This window comes from Urocampus carinirostris, chromosome 14, assembly GCF_059441175.1.
Source record: "Urocampus carinirostris isolate Australia breed hairy pipefish chromosome 14, RoL_Ucar_1.0, whole genome shotgun sequence".
Taxonomy (NCBI): domain Eukaryota; kingdom Metazoa; phylum Chordata; class Actinopteri; order Syngnathiformes; family Syngnathidae; genus Urocampus; species Urocampus carinirostris.
Genome location: NC_142362.1, coordinates 31,590,875 through 31,610,353, shown reverse-complemented (window position 1 = coordinate 31,610,353; position 19,479 = coordinate 31,590,875). Strand labels below are relative to the sequence as shown.

The following is a 19,479-nucleotide window of genomic DNA, read 5'->3' as shown; positions in this document are numbered from 1 at the left end:
TTGAAGTACTACTGACAGTAAATTACTTCAAAAGTGTTTGGTAGAGTGCTTGTCTTGGGATCAAGAGGTCGCAGGTATGATTCCTGGCTCCTCCGTGTTATATGTCGAAGTGTCCTTGGAAAAGACACTGAATCCCTAATGCCCCCAATAAGCAGGTAGGCGCCTTGCATGGCTGACTCCCTATTGGTGTGTGAGTGTGTGTGTGGATGGGTGAGTGTGAAGCACATTGTAAGGCGCTTTGGGAGGTCTTCATTGACTTGAAAAGCACTATATAAACGCAGACCATTTACCATTTACCCATTCTAGTTACTGTATCGTTATTAACTACATAATTGAATAAAGATAAGTGTTTAGGTTCACACTTTATTAATATTTGGAATTTATTTTAGTATGTAGCTATTTTAAAGCAGTTGTAAGGGGTTGCTTATAGGTAGCGTAGGCTAATACACGAGTATACACGGTATTTGAAGTAGTTTTATTTCAGCCAGTCATTTATTTTGTAGAAAAAAGTTCAATATATTCCACTATCTCTGCTTTAAACTGCACAATCCTGTCATTGGATAAATATGAGAAGAGTATTCTTGCTTGGGAACCAGCTTGTCATGAGCCTGGTATGGTGGGTCCTGAAGTTAAACGAGTTGAGTACCAGTGGTCTAACACATAAACCGGCAAGTTTAGCAGGTACATAATGCTGCTTTAACCCGTCTTTCTTGTATGAAAACAACAGTTCCGGAAGCCATCATCCTTCGAAAGAGAAAGTCCTTCCATGCACACAGTGTATACAAATTTAATAAAATACACAAGTACAGTACAGTAGCCCACATTCACGTGTAAGCCCAGCTTATTTTTCACACAAACAGCAGAGAGGACAACGATCAAATTACAAATACATTCTTTAAAAAAATTGTTTTGACGGGAACCCCCGCATGTTTTTCACGAAAAGGGACGTCCCCCGTTGCACCACCGTCACAGTTCATAAGACACTTCACCGTTGGATGCGACGCCACTTGATATGTATGCGGTCGGCCTTTGATTTTTTTTTCAAAGTTCTTCGGAAACACTGAATGGAGACAGAGAGCTTCACCGTACAAAAGCAGACAGGACTCAATAGCGAAACAGTAGCCATTTTTTGCCGCGAAAATTGCTGCTGTGTAAAATACAGACATCTAAATCGACAGGTACGGTACGCCATGGAAACACTTGGAGTCGGGTCGGCACTGATTGGCCCCGAAAAACCTTCACAGCAAAGAGTCAAGGACACAATTTTTTTCACCGAAACACAACGAGTCACGAGGGATGGGCTGCTCGTCAATTGGTCGATTAATTGAGCGCGAGGTCGGATCGAGCGAAATCGACGGAGTGAAGCGGCGGAGGCAGAACGGCTTGCAGCTGTTGACTCGGACTCAATCGTCCGTGCGTCTCTTTCAATCGGAATACTGCTTCAATTAAATACTTTTGGTAATATAAGAACATTATGGTTTAAAGCCAGCAAAAATATTGGATATTCATTTATTTAGATATTTAAGATAGAATAGATACTGACAAATCATCATTAAACACTTTAGATCAGGCATGTCAAACTCTGGATCAGTAAAAATCACATGCAAATTATAGTAGCAGATGAAAAGGGATATTTCCTTAGAAGAAGACATGTTTTCACAAACAATGGAAAAAGGAAAATATTTTAATGCTTGAGATTGGGTGTGTAACAAGTTGTTTATCTTAACAATTGAATAAATGCAGCTTTATATCGGGACCAAATCACCACACTAGACAGACTCAAGTGGACGCTATGAATGCAAATATGCTTGCCTCAATTGTCATACTACTTTAAAGTAAATGAAAAGTAAATACAACGTTTAATCAGTGAACGGGCAATAACACCAAATCCAACTATCTGGCTGGGCCTACTAAAACTGTGGAAATACTGCACTATATTGTCTTTAACATGAAACCAGAGAAATCCTATTCAAAATTATATGTACTAACATTTTTTTTCTTCATTCTAGTTGCATTCTTTCAGTCAACTTGCTGCTGCTGGCTTCTTAAACCTGGCATCTCGGCATGGATTAAACATTTGCTTGGTGTCAGCTCTTCTACACCTTTAATACCCTCTATAATTAGAAGGAGAATTTGGTTTCTATTTATTTTCAAACAATCATTGTTGGAAATCAGCTTGAGACAATTTTTTATTTTTTATTTACTAGAAAGTGTATGGCGGGCCGGGTTAAATCATCTGGATCAGGCCAGTGGGCCATATGTTTGACATGCCTGCTTTGGATGGCGTTGTAAACTTATTTTGAAAAAAAAAAAAAAAAAACAATGTAGTGTTTGTACTCTAAGCCCTTTAAGATTTTACTGTTTTCCACCCGGAAATTTGCTTCGCCATTAAACTGTAAACTATATCGTCCTTGGACAATAAAATATTTGTCATATTTATGGCGGGTTTCTTTTCTTGAATTGTAAACATCAATACTTACTTTAATTATTTTCAGTGTCAGTTTTTAATATTTTTAGCTTTTTTCAACTATTTTATCGTGAAAAAAAAAAATCCACATAAGCAAAACCTTTGACGATCTGCCACAGCAGACACTTTTCTTTAGTATAAACATTTTTCTTTTCTATGTTTTCCTTGTTAGTTTCTTTCGTAAAAAAAAAAAAAAACTATTTTGGGGGAGTCCAGCTATAGCTCCCTGAATTTTTCCCTCAATATTCTGATTGATTGAGACGCCGTCTAAATAATGCACGTAAGCTATATACATGCTACAGCCCAAATTCTCAGTTCTTGACAATGATGGGTTGGCAACAGGTATTCAGAACATTCAGAGATAATGTCCCCTCGGTTAATTGATCAATTATCTCCTGCCAATCAGGGAAAACTTGCCGGTTGCCCATCCCTGATTAAAAAGAAAATGTAAAAAAAAGAAAGACACAAAGCAGATGATTTTTGGTTATACGATGTGTGGACCCTAAAGAAACGACAGAACAAACGATTTGGCCCGATCACGTAGCAAGGGCAGTTGGCGGGGTTAAATTTAGTTCCCCGAGTCCCGGGAATCGAACTCTGGCACGCCGCACTCCTGGCTGATAACGGCGCTGCGGATGACGCTGCTGGCCAGTGCCTTGGGGCGCAGCTCGCGGCTCAGGTAAGCCGGCTCCTCCAGAGCGGAGTGCAGCGGTGAGCACTGGCCGTCAGGCGGGCCGTATGGATCACTGTCCGAGCCCCGCTCCTCCTTGGCCTCCTGTTCGGCGGGCGGGTCCGGGCCCCCTTTGCCGGGGCTGGCCAGGGCCGGCGGACTCTCCTGCAGGGGTGGGCAGGGCGCCCGTTGCGACTTCAAGTAGGGTTTAACGTTGGCTACCAGAACGGTGCCGTCTCCCCGCTGCTCCTTGCCGAAGGTGCTGAGGGTCTTGCGGGCTCCGCGGCTGATTGTGCCGTAAATCTCGGTCTCTACCAAGGCATCCATTCCCACAGGGATGAAAAGGTTGGTGCGATTATCGGGGCTGTCTGCTTGGCTTCCGATCCGTAGCTTTGGCATCCAGCATCTGTCAGAATGGCCCAGTGCGCGACACTCATCGGTGCAATGGACTGATTTGTCTTGTTCTGGAAAAACGAGAAGAAAAAAGAGGGTTTAACATTTGTAACTGGGTCCCGCCGGGTTTGAAGAAAGAACCTGCCACCACATGTTGCAGGTTTGCTATTAATAATAAAAGAGGTCAGGATAAAAATAAATAAATCAGGGAACAACTCTAAACATAGTGTCATTTATCTATTATACATTAGTAAAACTCTTCAAAACAGAGTTTTGCAGAGTTTGGTAAAAATCTCAATTCAACTCATTCGATGCCATGTATTTCTCTCAAATGGAAACAGCCCGGGGCAGCAAAGCGGCACAGTGGTTAGCGCGTGTGCAGCACAGTTCTGAGGTCATGAGATAAAACCTCCTGTGTGGAGTTTGCATGTTCTCCCCATGCTTGCGTGGGTTTCCTCCGGGCACTCTGGTTTTCTCCCACATTCCAAAAACATGCATATTAGGTTAATTGGCCGGTCCAAATTGTCCCTGGGTGTGAATGAGCGAAATGTATTAATGTTGCTGCTCCTGAACAAAAATCTTGACACTTTATTTGCATTACTTATTTTTAATGAGCGAGCGAATTGTCTGTCCCTGTGTGCCCAGCGACTGGCAACCAGTTCGGGGTGTCCCCTGCCCACTGCCCGAGGATGGCTGGGATGGGCTTCAGCACACGACCCTACTGAGGATAAGCAGTGTGGATAATGGATGGATGGATGAAAACAGCCCGTGCCATCCAGTTCGACTCATTTTTTGAGGCCTACAGAAAACTTCCATGGTATTCTTTCAGAAAAGGCTTTCTTATTGCCACTCTTTTATAAAGGACAGATGTAAGCAGAGTACAACCCATAGCTTGCTTGTGAACAAATTGTCCAACTTTAGCTGTGTATGCCTGGACGTCATCAAATGTAATATTGTACCTCTTGGTTGCTTATATGATTAATTTTCTCTTTTTTTGGGACGGCAATTTAGAGCTGGGTAGGTCTGCAGCGGGTTTATGCTCCCTCCATTTTTTTATATTTTTGCTTGCACAGTGCTGTGATGTGTAATCGTTGCAAAATCATCTTGTTTCCCTTTCATGTTCTGAACTTTTCTACAACTTTTTCACGGACCTGTCTAGTGTGTTGTCTTTGGTCTTCATAATGCTAGTGTCTCTTTTCACAGAACTCTGAGCCCATTACCGAGCATCTACATTGAAACAGGGACTTAATGACCAACAGGTGCACGATGTTTATAATTTGTATTCATTTAGGTCGACATTGTATCATTCGGAAGTCATCAGGGACCTTCTGGGGTAAGTTGGCTGAGGAGTGAGAACAGGGGGGCAATTCACCAACTTCTGTTTTTTCGTTATCGATATAATATAAAATGTAAGAATAATTTGGTTCCACTTCACGATTGTGTCCCACATATGATTGAATCTTGAAATGTGGCAATGTGAAAAAAGTCATTGAGGGGCTTTTGCTAGTCAACAAACTGAAACAGGTGAGCATCACAGTTATGTTCTTGTTATTCCCTCCCCAACAGTAAGGGTCAGTGCAACAAATGACAGTGAATCATAATATTCATGAGGGTTTTTTTTTTCACGCTTTCTATCACAACTTGCGTAGGTGTAAAATGTGCTTGTGGTGCAGGGAAAGATGTTTATTTTTATTTTTTTTTCCATGAATGCAGAAGCAGCACAAACAAGAACGGTAAACTATGTGAGTTGCATCGGCAAAGAGTGACGCGCTTTACCTGCTCTCTAAATTGTGTCAACATCCATTTCGAGCCATTCATTTAAACATATTCAAGGACAGCTCGGAATTACCTTTTGCGCTACAATCGTTAGCCCAACCTCAGAGGTTATTGCATCATTTTTCATTTCAATATCTCTAATCAGCCGCAGAATGACTAATGTGTGCCTATTGATTTAAGCGCTGTTAAAGTATGGATGGGAAACTAGTAAAAATGCAAAAGAGAAAAAACTCTAGTAACATTTAGGATGCACCTGTCACATTCTTATATCTTAAATGTCACTACGTGTAAAAAAATGAATACAAAGTAATAAATAACAGGAATTAGGGTTTGTACACATTTTTAATGGCTATGTTCAAACGCTTTTCAGAGGGACTTTTAGATCCAATTTTCCTAATTCTCCAGTACCATTAAAAGAATTCCGGTGTGAATTGCAGAGCCACAAATAAAACTGCCAATTCTTTATTTTTCATGCTTACTTATCAAAACATGTTTTTTTTAGGTCTTAAGTAGATCACAAACACAATACACAATGATATGTAGCTTACATTTTCAGTTGCTGGAAGTTCTTCCCATTACAATTTACCGCTGGGAAACCCTACCTTTATTTTGCATGGCCTTAATAAATGTCCATTATATGTAATCGTTGCACGATACACATTCCATAGTGCCCTGTGAAGGTGTAACATGCACCTGTCCTGTTGGGGTGATGGAGCTTTAAGTCAAGTCAAGTCATGTTTATTTGTATGGCCCTTAATCACAAGGAGTCTCAAAGGGCTGCACAGATCACAGATTATTACAAACTACAGACTATTATTACACCATTCCCTAATCCAAAACCCACACAAGGGTAAGAAAAAAGCCAAAAACCTCAACATGAGGAAAAGGAAGAAACCCGAGAAGGGACCACATATGAGGAAAACATTACATTTATACTTCAGGCACGACTGCGATTGTCATTCTTTTTCTGTTCCAAACTCACACCAGCCCTTCATCAGAGAAGTAAAAAGTTTTGTGGCCCTCCCAGGAAAAAGTTCGGTGACCCCTATTGTTTGGCGATGTTTCGAATTTTCCACTTTAGTGTATCTTTACACGTCCTTCTCAAACACAACATCCATGAATTTGGTATCAATTCAAATCCTCTCAAAATTAAAGTCAAGGACAAAACGAATTTGGCATTACCATTCGTGGCACAACCATTAGCATAACCTTTTTTCTTCTTCTCCTCCCTTAAGAGTTTATTGCATCATAATCAGTTCCTTATTTGCATTTGCTGCCCATTTTTCATTTCTCTGCTTATTAGAAGTGTTGTATATAATGACCCGTCCTTGCCACTAAATGACCTCATTTGCATGCATGGAAACATGAAATGCTGGGAGGAAAAAAAAAACAATTATCTAATTCAGGAGGCGAATAGTTATTGGTGCAAATTAGCAGTAAGTGAAAAACAATTACCTTCAAAACATATCAACTGGCGGCATGAATTTCATACTTAATGGACGATATTGCTTTTTTTTTTTTCCTGTCAAGCGTTGACTCCTAACAAGCCGGTAAGTGTTTGCATTAAGGCTAGAACTAACGACTATTTTATTATTCGACTACTCACCGAATGTCGAAAACGGTAGTCGTATAACCGGACAATCATTTTTCGGTCAATCCACTCTTTTTGCAATAACTTATCATTTTTTTCTTTTCCATCTCTTGAACGGTTTGGGTTGGCGTATGGACTGTATTTGAAACAGGCGTTCTCTTACTTGCACCATTTTCAGGCTACACTAACAAAAAAAAAACAACAACAACAAACAGGAACGAGCATGACATAATTCTCCACCACCTCACCCCTTTCTTAATGTGTTGCAAGTGTTACAAAAAAAAATGCAAGAAAAGTGATACACTGAGCATTTTTATTAAACAAAGTGGATTTACACAAAAAAAACAAATCAAAACATTCATAATCATTGTCTAGAACTTATCAAGCATCGTCAGTAGAGGCATAAATGCATGAACAAACCTCTATATTTTTTAGGGACAAGTAAATAATACAAAAAATAAAGTACACATTGTGTATCCCTGCAACTCAAGAACAGGCTTACTAGCAGCAGTATACAAATAAACAAAATCAATATTATTTGCATTAAGTACATTTAGTGGTTAACTGTAACAAGAGTACTCAAAAATTCTCAACAGTTTCAAAACAAAGTTTTAAAAACTGACTTTTTTCGTTTTCAATGTTTTAACAAATGACCTTTGTTCTTCAGAATGCATGAATTTAATTTCAAATACATTTGTCCGGCACAATCTGTCAGATGTACTAAATATACATGTGTGCAATGTATAATGCATGTAATCAAAACCAAATTGTATTGACTTTTACTAGAATCTTACTAAAAACTAGACTCCATTTTGTTCAACTGTCCGGGCTGCTTTCTCTTTCAATGATCATGGATCACCGAGGTAAGGCCACGCTTCCCAAGTCTAGTTTGTAATCGTTTTAAGTAGTGTTGTTATTCACTAAGCTTGAATGCTCCAAGACTTTAGAAATGTTGATTCGCGTACGTGATGATGACTCTAGTGATGGGAAGAAGGATCCACATATCGATATTATATTTGAAAATAAATCAATATTACAATATTACAAAAAAATATATTCATGTTGCTGCTCCTGAACAAAAACCTTGCCACTTGATTTGCATTACTTTATTTTCAAAATATTTTGCAATGGAGGATATTCTGTTCATACAGTATTTGTACTTCCGTCACATTGCTGCTACTTTTGGTCTAGACTCTCTTGACTTTTATTCTGAAATAGTAGAAATATTCCTATTATAGGTTTTTTTGTACTGATAAAGTTTGAGATGTAGTTATATAATACACATTAAATATCTTTGCCTAAAATCTTTGTGTTGTGTTAATTTTAATTATTAACGCAAGGGGTATGTTTAATTATTCAATGATCATGAAATTTCCAAGCAAATAATTATTGGTATCGGATCTGTATCGATTAATACTACCATGCATTTACTTTGATCTGATCGATACCAACATTCTCAGTATCGCCTAGTAGACGGGGTCATTTCTTTATGTTACCGTTCGAGACAGAGACAATATTGCGCATGAGAGATGTCTGAAGAGATTATACAGTATGTATTGAGAAATATTATAAAGACAATATTTGATAACTAAAATGATAATCGATTATTTCAATTAGCGACTTTCGACATCAACGTCGACCAATTGTTGCAGCTCGAATCGCAAGGTAGACGTACATTGATTCCAAATGTTTCCAGATAAACGGTCCAAATTGTTATAATTTGTGGAATTTATTAGGACTGAAGTAGCAATGACTTTTATTATTGACTATTCCTATCAGCGATTTCTGTCGACAATGTCGACTAATCGGTGCAGCCCTATTTCGTATGTGACTCCTCGGCACGGCTGAGAGACAAAAAACTCGGTTAATTGCCAATTGCGGTGACATGAGATGGACGGGCGACATATCTGCTAAGACTCCAGTTGAAAAGGCGACGGATGAAACAGCAAACTGAGCCTTACATTTGGACGCAAAAGAGCACACTGATCTAATCTGACGCGCGAAATCGATGTCGCTCGCGGCGCACGTGACAAACAAAATAAGCGCGCGGGAAGGAGCCCCTTGTTATTGCCGCAATTACGCCGCAATCTGCGTTTATTTGACGCCGCTGCAATAAGTATTAGCGGTTTGAGGGGGTGCGTTACAAACGCCACAACAAACCTGCCATAACAGTCGTTTTGTTTTTTGTTTTGCTTGTTTTGTGGCCCATAACGTTGAAACACATTTTTTTCCGCCACAAGCCCGACCTGCTTTAATACAGCCGTAATGACCAAATAATTGCCGGGAGTGATGTCATTTACTCTCCTCATAATACGGACGAGACACAGGGAGGATAATGAATTAAATAGATGGGGAAACCTACACCTGATTTTTTTTTTTTAAAGGAAACTACAAAGTGCTAAGAACAGGGTTCGCACACCTTTTATATAGCCAAATTTAAGCACTTTTCAAGCACTTTCAAGTCATTTTTTGCAGTACCAATCAAATAAAAAAATCCGGTGTAACTCATGTATTTTGCATAGCCACAAAAATATCTGTGATTTTCATATTTAATTTTAAATCATGGGTGTGCATTTATCGAGACATCCATTCATCAACTGCACCGCTTATCCTCAGTAAGGTCGCGGGTGTGCTGGAGCCCATTCCAGCTATCTTTGGGCAGCAGGCAGGGGAGACCCTGAACCGGTTGCCAGCCAGTTGCAGGGCACAAGGAGAGGGAAAACTCACTCCCCTAGGGCCAATTTGGACAGACCAAATAAGCTTTTTGGGAATGTGGGAGGAAACCTGAGTGCCGAGGGCACGGGGAGAACATGCAAACTTAAGCTGGACTTAAACCCTGAACCTTTCCACCGTGGGGCTGCGTGCTTACCACCCATCCGCCGTGCCGCCTTTATCGAGACATCTGTATGATTATTAGATCTTGAGTAAATTAGAATAGATTTTGGGATCTTAACAATCCATGTAAAAATATTTGTGAGACAAATCTCTCCTTATTCATGTGTTGGGTGATATTAATTTCTAGTAAATTCTTCTTTTTTCGGTTGCATGGATTTCTTGCTACGTTTTAACCATGGATTGTATTTTTATTTTTTGAGGCGTCCTTTAATACATATGCAACCCTCCGACATCTGAGTTTGATTTACCTGTTCTCATACACCATTATACCATCCAAAGCATTGCAATCCCAGTGCTGGGCCATCAGAGTCATTTTTAAGCTGACTTTATTATTTTATGTTTTATATTTCTTTGTGTGATTCCTGGTCTGTCGAGTCAGACTGCAGAGAAATATCAAATGGTAAGAATCTCAAGCATTTTCAAGCACTTCATACAAAATTCAAGCATTTCCTAACCTTGAAAATACAACATTAAAACTCTAGTTTTTTATGGATATCAAGCACCCATAGGAACCCTGTGAGAAGCCGGGGAAACAGTTTTAAGAAGCGAGCTCATTTTTAGGGGACAGCGAGTTGTCGATCCGGGGACAGAAACAAACAACACAGAAATCCTCAGTGATGGCCAGTAACGTGCTGTCAGACGAGGCAGGTGCTGTGCCTTACCTCTCATCATGGACAAATTTGTATATCCTCCCAATTGTAGTCCTAAAAAAAACAATGCTAAAAGCTAATTGCACTAGGTGGACAGCAGTTTTGATCCCCTCGTCTCTGCATCTACATCTAGACACTGCTGGATAACAGTTACATGCAGTCAGGGGAGAGAGGTGAGTCTGTGCCGCACCTGTCATCATGGAAATCTGAAATTAAAAATATATCAAATCTAATTATTCAGTGTTAAAGTTTATTTTTTATTTTAAATTTGGGATTTTCTTTTTATGTATGACTGAACATTCCCATTATATTATAAATAATTTTAATAAAATTAGTATGTAATGTGCTGGGCGTCTGCTGATGCAGAGTGAGGCACACAATGTTCTTGCCTAATGGCAGTGGGCGATAGTGAGACCAAAAATTCTGATTTGGTTCACACACCGGACACAAACAATATCATTTGTGATACAATGAGCAACCTGACATAAACTCAAGACATCCCGTAGTGCTTTTTTTCCCCGTTGCACAGACTAATTTTCATAATGGAGGATTACTTATCTATTGATGATTTTATTCAAATGGAGCAGTATGTAACATGCAAATGTCCTGAGCGTTGGCAAGGTGAGGTACGCAATTGATAGTGACACCAAGGATTCTGATTTTGCGCACACCCCATAAATAGATTTAAAGACAGTATTAACAAGCTAAAAGCAAGTCGAACCATCCAGTAATTATTTCTAATTAAATTGACTATTCTCATAATGGAGGATCTAATGATGCTTTTATTTTGACTTCATTTTTAATCAACGTTTGTTCAATGCTACAGTTTATATATTACTTTCTTGCTCTGCCAAGCAAATGGTGAATAAGATGAAGGTTTATCTAATTGGGAAATCTTTCTCTCACTGGACATGAACCCCACTGCACGTCACTAAGCGTAGCCGCATATACAATTTTGTTTGAAGGTCGCCAAGCCGAGGCTCTACGGAAATGCTAATGAACAAAAAGTATTCCACGTACAATTTCAACCGGCCAAACACAATTTTTGATGAGCATTTTGTGACGGCATAAGTATGCACACAGGCTGACACCGGAGGCTGAGTGATGGGCCGGGGATATCAAACGGAAAAACAGTAAAATAACTGAATCCTAATCCACACTGCATCCGTTCCGGATAAACTGCGGTAGGTTGCAAGTTTTCCGCTAGCTTTCTATTTCTTCTGGATGATGCATTTTTTATGTGGCTAAATAGATTTATATCCTTTGTTTTGGAAATTAAAGCTGTATGCAAAATAAGCTAACAGTAAGACTTGACATCAGACCAAATCTAAAACGTACTTAAGAATGGTAAATGAGCTAAAGTCCCGAAAATAGTATCAGTGCATTGTATCTATAAAACACTAGAAAGGAATTGTCTACAAATCAATTTATGAACGTTACACCATGTCCTTAACGCAAACCTACACAAGGGTAAGGACCAGTGTTGGGTATTGTAAAAAAGTAATTATAGTTACTCACTACTTCTTCAAAAAGTTAACAGAGTTGGTAACTGGATTACTCAATAGTAAAAGTAACTCGTTACAAGGAAAAGTAACTATTTCTGTTACTTTGAAAATAAGTTGTTGAAAATTTCTGTGCAGTATTTGAGTTAGTTGAATAGAGAAGAAAAGACAGGTAGTTGTGTTATAGTCCCTAGTAATATTCATTGCACCTCACTAGCAACAGATTTAACTTACACTTGAAGTGCAACGAATATAAAGAGTAACCAATATAATAAAAGAACAATCAGCAGTTAGCTGTACAGAGTTTAATTAATTAAGCAAATACCTAAGAAAATAAACCAAAGAAAAATAAAACAAAAAGAAAAAACAAAGATAAAAGAAGAAAAAACAAACAAAAAATTAGCACACATGATTAAAATATTTATAAATCTGAAAAAAAAAAAAAAAAGATAAAATACAAAACAATTTTAACCTTTTTATGCTCAAAGAATTTAAAGTAAACATCACAGAATCCCAAAACAATCCATATCCTCCAATAATAAGAGAAACAAATTGAACCGGCTGTTGATTAATCTGGGGCCACATTATTTGTAATCACTATCTACTTACATGGTAGTTACTATTTTGACTGGTGATGTGATCCAAAAAGTGACGAAAACAACTTGGAGAAGAGCGGAAAACCGGGCCGTTGAAAACGGCCTCAGGTTTGTGGGGACACGCCACCGTTGCCATTCTGGAGCCAAAGTAACACACCTTTCTTGACCGTCATTAACAGAGTTGGAACGGCGGAAAAAAATATTTGTTAGATAACCTTGTTACTGAAAAAATAACACGTACCTTCAAACATAGGGAATACTTTTAACCGGGAAAAATGTTCCCTACAAATGCATTCCAGAGCTCACACAAATAGTTCTACGTGTACTTCTCTATTCTTAGTTTAATTTAATGATATTAAAATGTTATTTAAAAAGAATATTATAAAGAAAGAAATTAGGTCTTTGAGTTCTATTTGCGGAAATCCCCACTCTTGATTTAATTCAGGCTTTGGTTCTATTTTCTTTTCACCTCTCGGGGCCAAACTATTAAGCACGCCAGGGGGAGATATTGTCAATGGGGAACACATTTGGCCTACAAACATTACATTGTAGCTGACTCTGATAATTACGCTTGTTTTCTTATTTGTAGGGCATCCAACACTTAAAAATATTAATTTGTTGTTTGAAAAAAATGTTGTGTTTGGTTGATGTTTGTGTAATCGCTTCTTATATAAATACATTTCAGATTTTTCTCAGTACATACAGTATTTGGAATGACACTTATGGATATTGTTGTGTTTTGTTGCTCAGGTCCAAGGACATTTGCATTGGTTCTGTGTAAAAAAACAAGAGGATGCTTTTGTGCAGTGACGTACAGTCAGGGGAGGCGGGCCAGGCTTTGCCCCACCTGTCATGTTGGAAATATAAACTGAACAAGATACTGAATGGTCATATTTCTTCACTGTTAAAGTTCTATCTCATTCAACTTCAGAGTGTTTGTATTTTCTTTTTCAAAATCTCTAAATTTAAATGTTATATGTTGAGTGAGGTAAACAAGACTCTTGCCTCATAGCAGTGGGCAAAAGAAAGACCGATTTGGCACACACGGCAGCCCTAAACAATAGAACTAGCAAAAGTATCATCAAGCTAAAAGCAAGTGAAGTTATCCAGTATTTTTTTTTTCTTGTTGCACAAACTATTTTTAATAATGGCCGATTACCCATCTATTGATCAGGGTTTGCACACCTTTTTCATGGCCAAATTCAAGCACATTTTAATGACTTAGAGAGCCAATTTGGTAATTTCTTCAGTAATATTAGAGAAATGCATGAATCATAAATCATCCATTTTGCAGAGTCACAACATAATATCTAATTTACATGTTCAACCTGTACATTACATTTTACCATTAGAATTAAATGTTCACAATGTCCGTTTTAAATGTCCATATCTGGTGCATAATCTTTTCACTAATCCACGTTTCATATTGCCCTGTAAAGGTGGCAATGACACTTCATAGAGCATTGCCACACAAACTAATGCCAGCTGCAGGTAATCACAAAGAAGAAATGCAATGCCAAAGCGAGTCCACCAGAGAACAGTTTCTGCATCATATTAAGCAAGCATATTGAGAAATATGGCAACAGTTTCAAGCATTGCCAAGCACATCACCTAGAATTAAAGCGCTTTTCAACCCTTAAAAACACAACATTAAAATTCAAGCATTTTCAAGGATATCAACCACCCGTACGAACCCCGATTGATTACTTTTTTCAAAAGTAACAGCACATGTACTTAATTTATAAACATTGTTTTTTATGCTAGATTTTCTATATTGATTTCTTGCTCTGCCAATCAAATGATGAATAATATATTGGCTAATTTATTTGTAAATTGGACTATGCCTTACCGGACATGAACCTAACTGCACATCACTGAAAATAGCCAGCATAGATGCATCATGATATGATAGTATAGATCGGAAAGAGTATTATATTGTAATAATTTTTGCAGCTCCCCAAAAATGTGAGTTTCTCCTGGGTCTAGTAAGACTCTCTGGACACTTTGGGTTACCCAACCCTGTTCTACCAGAATCTTGCAGGATCAACAGGTCTCACAACTGTTTGGATTGAGGTCTTTAAATGCTGGCTTTTGAAACAACAGTTATCCTCTTGCCGTTTGAATCGTGTGTCTGATTTCAGTCCACTCGATCTTCAATCCAGAGCTGATTGGACCCGCATTGTCCAGGAGGGATGTGAGGGAAATTATTGGCAGCCCCCGACTGGTAATTCGATCGTGGTCTGAATTTCTGGCATGTCGGTTTCAACAGAGATTTGGTGGATTGAGTGTTGTGACTAGAAGCCCCAAATTGTGTTTTCACAACAGAGGCGTTGTAGTTTAGCGTTTGTGTGCCAAAGACGGCAGTTTGGCTTGATTTTTCGCGATTGATTTTGAAACTGGTTAATGTTGAAATTACAAATTATGAGAACTCACTCATGAGAGATTTTTGTAGCAGTAACAATGCAAAAAGTGGACATTTACAAGGTTTTTACACCTTTTTATGGTCAAATTCAAGTATGTTTTAATGACTTTAAAAGCCAATTTATATATATATATATATATATATATATATATATATATATATATATATATATATATATATATATATACATACATAATTTATATATAATATATATAATATATATATATATGAAGCCTATTTAAAGCTTTATTTTTTTTGTGGTTCTAGACATATTTTTGGGGTTTGATGGCCAGAATGTAAGTGCAGTTTATGCAGTTTTACATAACATCCATATGATAGCGACATAGTATGTGGATAATGTCCTCAATCTCAACACTTGTGCTATAACACACCATGATTATTTTTTAGATTATAACTTGACAGTACAAAAGTTATTTAAAAAGTACAGTACTTTTATTTGTTAAAGAAATACTTGAGCCAGTAAATGTGTTTTGTTAATGAGTATTTAAAAGATAAATAAATAACTAAATAAATAAAGAAATAAGTAAATAAAGGTTTCTTGCAGGTTTTGACTAGCAACGGATGTTTTGGGAACACAACTACCGTAAAAATTGAGGGATCACTGTACATTGTTACCAATAAAGATATTCTATTCTATTCTATTATTTTCTATTCGATTCGATTCGATAATATTCATCCGTTTTTGTTAGGAACAAAGCACATTTTATTTTCAGTAACCTAATAAAAAGACTACCTACCCAACCCTATAATTTCCTTCATTTTTTTTTTAATACAAGACCAAGCAGTTCAATCAAGAAATAAATAACAAAGATAAATCTCATCTCACTCTTAGCATTGAGCATTCATGACCTTTATCGTCCAGCATGATTTTTCTGGAAGTGATTCAAACGTGTCGAGTCAACATGTTTGACAAAAAGCCACGGCACGTTTGATTGCAGCAAATGTTAATTAGTTTTCCAAGTGAAATATCATGCAGACGTCAATCAGGAGTTTACAGGTTTCATACACCTTTTTCATTACCAAATGCAATGACTTTTTAAGGGTTTTCAAAGTCAATTTTCAAATTTTCGTGTACCATTAAAAAAGAAAATCTGTGAATCATGAGTTATGAAGATCCACAAACATATCCATGATTTACATATGCAACTTTTAATCATGTATGTGCAATTATCAAGACTTATGAGTTGTAGATCTTGAGTAAATGGCAATTATATTTGTGGATCCGAACCACGTGTGCGTAAATAATTTTGAAACAAATACCTCCCCATTAGAGCTAAAAATTTAGCCCGACCCGACCCGAGTCGCAGGGAAGTGTAAACCTGAACTTGCCCGAACCCGACGGATTAACTTGATTTGATAAACGAGCCCGAAATAAGCCCAAAGCTTTATTTTGCCGCTAAAGTAAACACGAAGCTTTACTCCGGCCATGCGTACTTCAGCGCTGAAATGTGCATTTCGGCTTAACTACGCAACTTGGGGTTTACTTGGGGCCGAGTCCCTCAAACCAAGAGCACTGTAAGCGCAGCGCCTAAATGAACGGTTCGGCGTCGAAGTGCGCATCTCGGTGTCATGCAGCAAACGAAAGTGAAACTGAACAAAATGGCAACAAAAATAAAAACAAATTCTGCAGATTACAAACTTCAAATAGTGAGATATTTGGCCAAAAAGCAGAAAGTTTGTAGAACTTGCAAGCTATTGGCCAGAAGCAGAAATGACGTCTTACGTGAGGGAGATGGAAAGTAGAAACAGCGCGTCTTTTACCCTAAAACCGAGGAGGAAAATACTCTTCAGATTTAGTGTTTTTGAGTTAAACTGTTAGTTTGGTAAGTATTTTCTATATTTGAATAAGTACTTGAGTAAAAGTAAGTGCATGCTGTGAAGATGCCCCAGGAAGAAAAAAGAAAAGAAAAAAAAAAAATACGAGAGAGATGCCCGACCAGCCTGACTTTATCTTTGACAATTTAAGCCCGAACCTGGGTTTGGGCCCGGGCCCAAGATCTTACCTCTGCAAAACTGTAAGAAATACATATATTTGCAGATCAGATACATAAGCCTTGGACTTATACACTTTTTACAGTGCCCTGTTTAGGGTATAGTATGTACATGTCCCCTTGGGCATGACCTGTAGGGGTGACGGTGCTTCATAGGACATTGCCATACAAAATAATGCCAGTAGTGAATCACGAGGGAAGGATACATGCAATGGCAAAAGGAAGCAACCATAAAGCAGTGTTGGTGTTATTCATAAGCCGACTTGTTGAGAAACATGGCAACTATTTTAAGCATTTACCAACACTTCACCCACAATTCCAGCACGTTTCAATCCTTGAAAACCCAACATTAAAATTCAAGCATTTTCAAGGATTTTAAGCACCTGCGCAAACCCTGTAAAATTGTATTCATGCCTATGCTCACTTTGCATAATGTTGCCTCTTTTTGCACTACTGCATATTGCACTAATACGATCCCAAAACTGCATCCTACATGCCCACATTTCTTGTGTAAATATTGTGTAAATTATAACCTTTATCATCTTTGTTACTTTATCTTCTTCGTTTTCTTTTATCCTAACTGTTAAATGTGACCTGGAGTGTCACGTCCAATTTCGTTGTCACAACATGTTCAACCCATTTCGTAACAATGACCATATTCCATTCAATTCTATTTTATTCTATCACCATGACATCTCATTCTACATTGGGGTGACAAAATCCTCTCAAACCCTGCAAACCCAGGTCACCACCCCTCCTCTGATCCAACAGCGCATACCAAAACGCGTAGCGTTTCCCAAGACTCAGATTCCGCTGTGCAAATGTTGTCCAATTTGGCGCATCCCCCTGTGACAATATTACCGTATTGATTATTGCAGCTTCAGCTCTCAACAAATTTGTATAACTGTCACTGATCAATATTGCGCAGCACGAAGCACTTGAAATTTCTCAAGGACTTTCTACATCATCGGCCGTTTGGCATTGTATCACAATTACTGCGCTACTGGTCACTTGAAATACCGCCACAATTATCTGTCATTGGACGGTAATTACCGCACAATTGATCATTTGCTATCTGCTCAGTGACTGTGGAGGTCAAATCCTGTCATGTGTAGAAATTAATGTATAAATAAATAAATACCTACGAATATATGATATTGTAATAAATGAACCCATACAATAAATCATGTAATCATTTACTTATTTATTTTGTTGTGTAATTATTTTGTCATGAATTTATTTGGTCATTAATCAAATCATTAGTTTATTTTGGTATATATTATATCATGTATCTAGTTGTCTATCTTGCCATCCACTTTGTCATGTAATTTAATATATACAGTTTTGTACTTTGTCATTTAATGAAATGATCTGCATGTATATAGCGCTTTTCAAGTCAAGACTTCCCAAAGCGCTTTACAGTGTGCTTCACATTTCCCAATAGCGGCCGTGCAGCCATGTGAGGCGCTAACCTGCTTATTGGGGGTATTAGGGGTTCAGTGTCTTACCCAAGGACACTTCGACATGTAACACGATTCAAACTGCGATCTCTTGATCCCAAGATGAGCTCTCTACCTTAACAAATCATGTAGTCCTCAATGTGGTTTGTTGTGTGTAATGTCATGTAGTTTGTTGTGCATTTTGTCATTTATTAAATCATGTACTTCTATAGTATATAAACCTATACTTTTTGTTTATAATATGTGTATCATTTGCCCTCATGTAGGTTTTAGATGAGGGGATGGTGTCATAATAGTCTGTAATAATAGTTTGCAATAGTCTTTGATCTGTGCAGCCCTTTGAGACTCGTGATTAAGGGCTATACAAATAAACATGACTTGACTTGTATTTTGTCATTTAATAAATCTTGTAGTCCGTAATGTATTTTGTGGTGTATAATATCATTTTGTTGTGTATTTTGCCATTTATTAAATCATGTACTTTGTTTTGTATTTTGTTATTTATTTAATCTTGTATTATTGTTGTGTATTCCCTTGGGTTTTTTGTCATTTAACAAAACATGTAGTTCATAGTGTGTTTTGTTGTGTATTTTATCATGTAATTTATTTTGCCATGTATTTTGTCGTGTTTTTGTCACGTATATTGTCGTGTGTTTTGTCAAGTATTGTGTAATTTAAATTTGTCATTTATTTAACGATTTATTTTGTCATATATTTTGTAATTTATTTGATTATGTATTTTGTTGCATATTTGTCCATGCATTTTGTCGTGTATTGGGTCGCATCGTATTTTTTGGCATGTATTTTGTCGTTTATTTTGTCACGCATTTTCTTTCTTTGTTTTTTTCCATCCATTAACTGCACCGCTTATCCTCAGTAGGGTTGCAGGGGTGCTGGAGCCCATCCCAGCTATCTTCGAGCAGTGGGCAGGGGACACCCTGAACTGGTTGCCAGCAAATCGCAGGGCACACAGGGACAGACAACTCGCTCGCTCATTCACACCTAGGGACAATTTGGACTGACCAATTAACCTGACATGCATGTT

General features: G+C 37.9%; 1 protein-coding gene across 1 annotated transcript in view; it reads right to left on the bottom strand.

The window, feature by feature from the left end:
* Positions 1–771: 771 nt before the first annotated feature.
* Positions 772–19,479, bottom strand: part of LOC148353184 (protocadherin-17-like) — a 69,215-nt gene continuing 50,507 nt past the window's right edge. Inside the window, exon 4 of the mRNA XM_088352923.1 lies at positions 772–3,601. Coding sequence (XP_088209049.1) covers positions 3,036–3,601 — 566 coding nt within the window. The 3' untranslated portion in view covers positions 772–3,035. The remainder of the gene's footprint in view (positions 3,602–19,479) is intronic.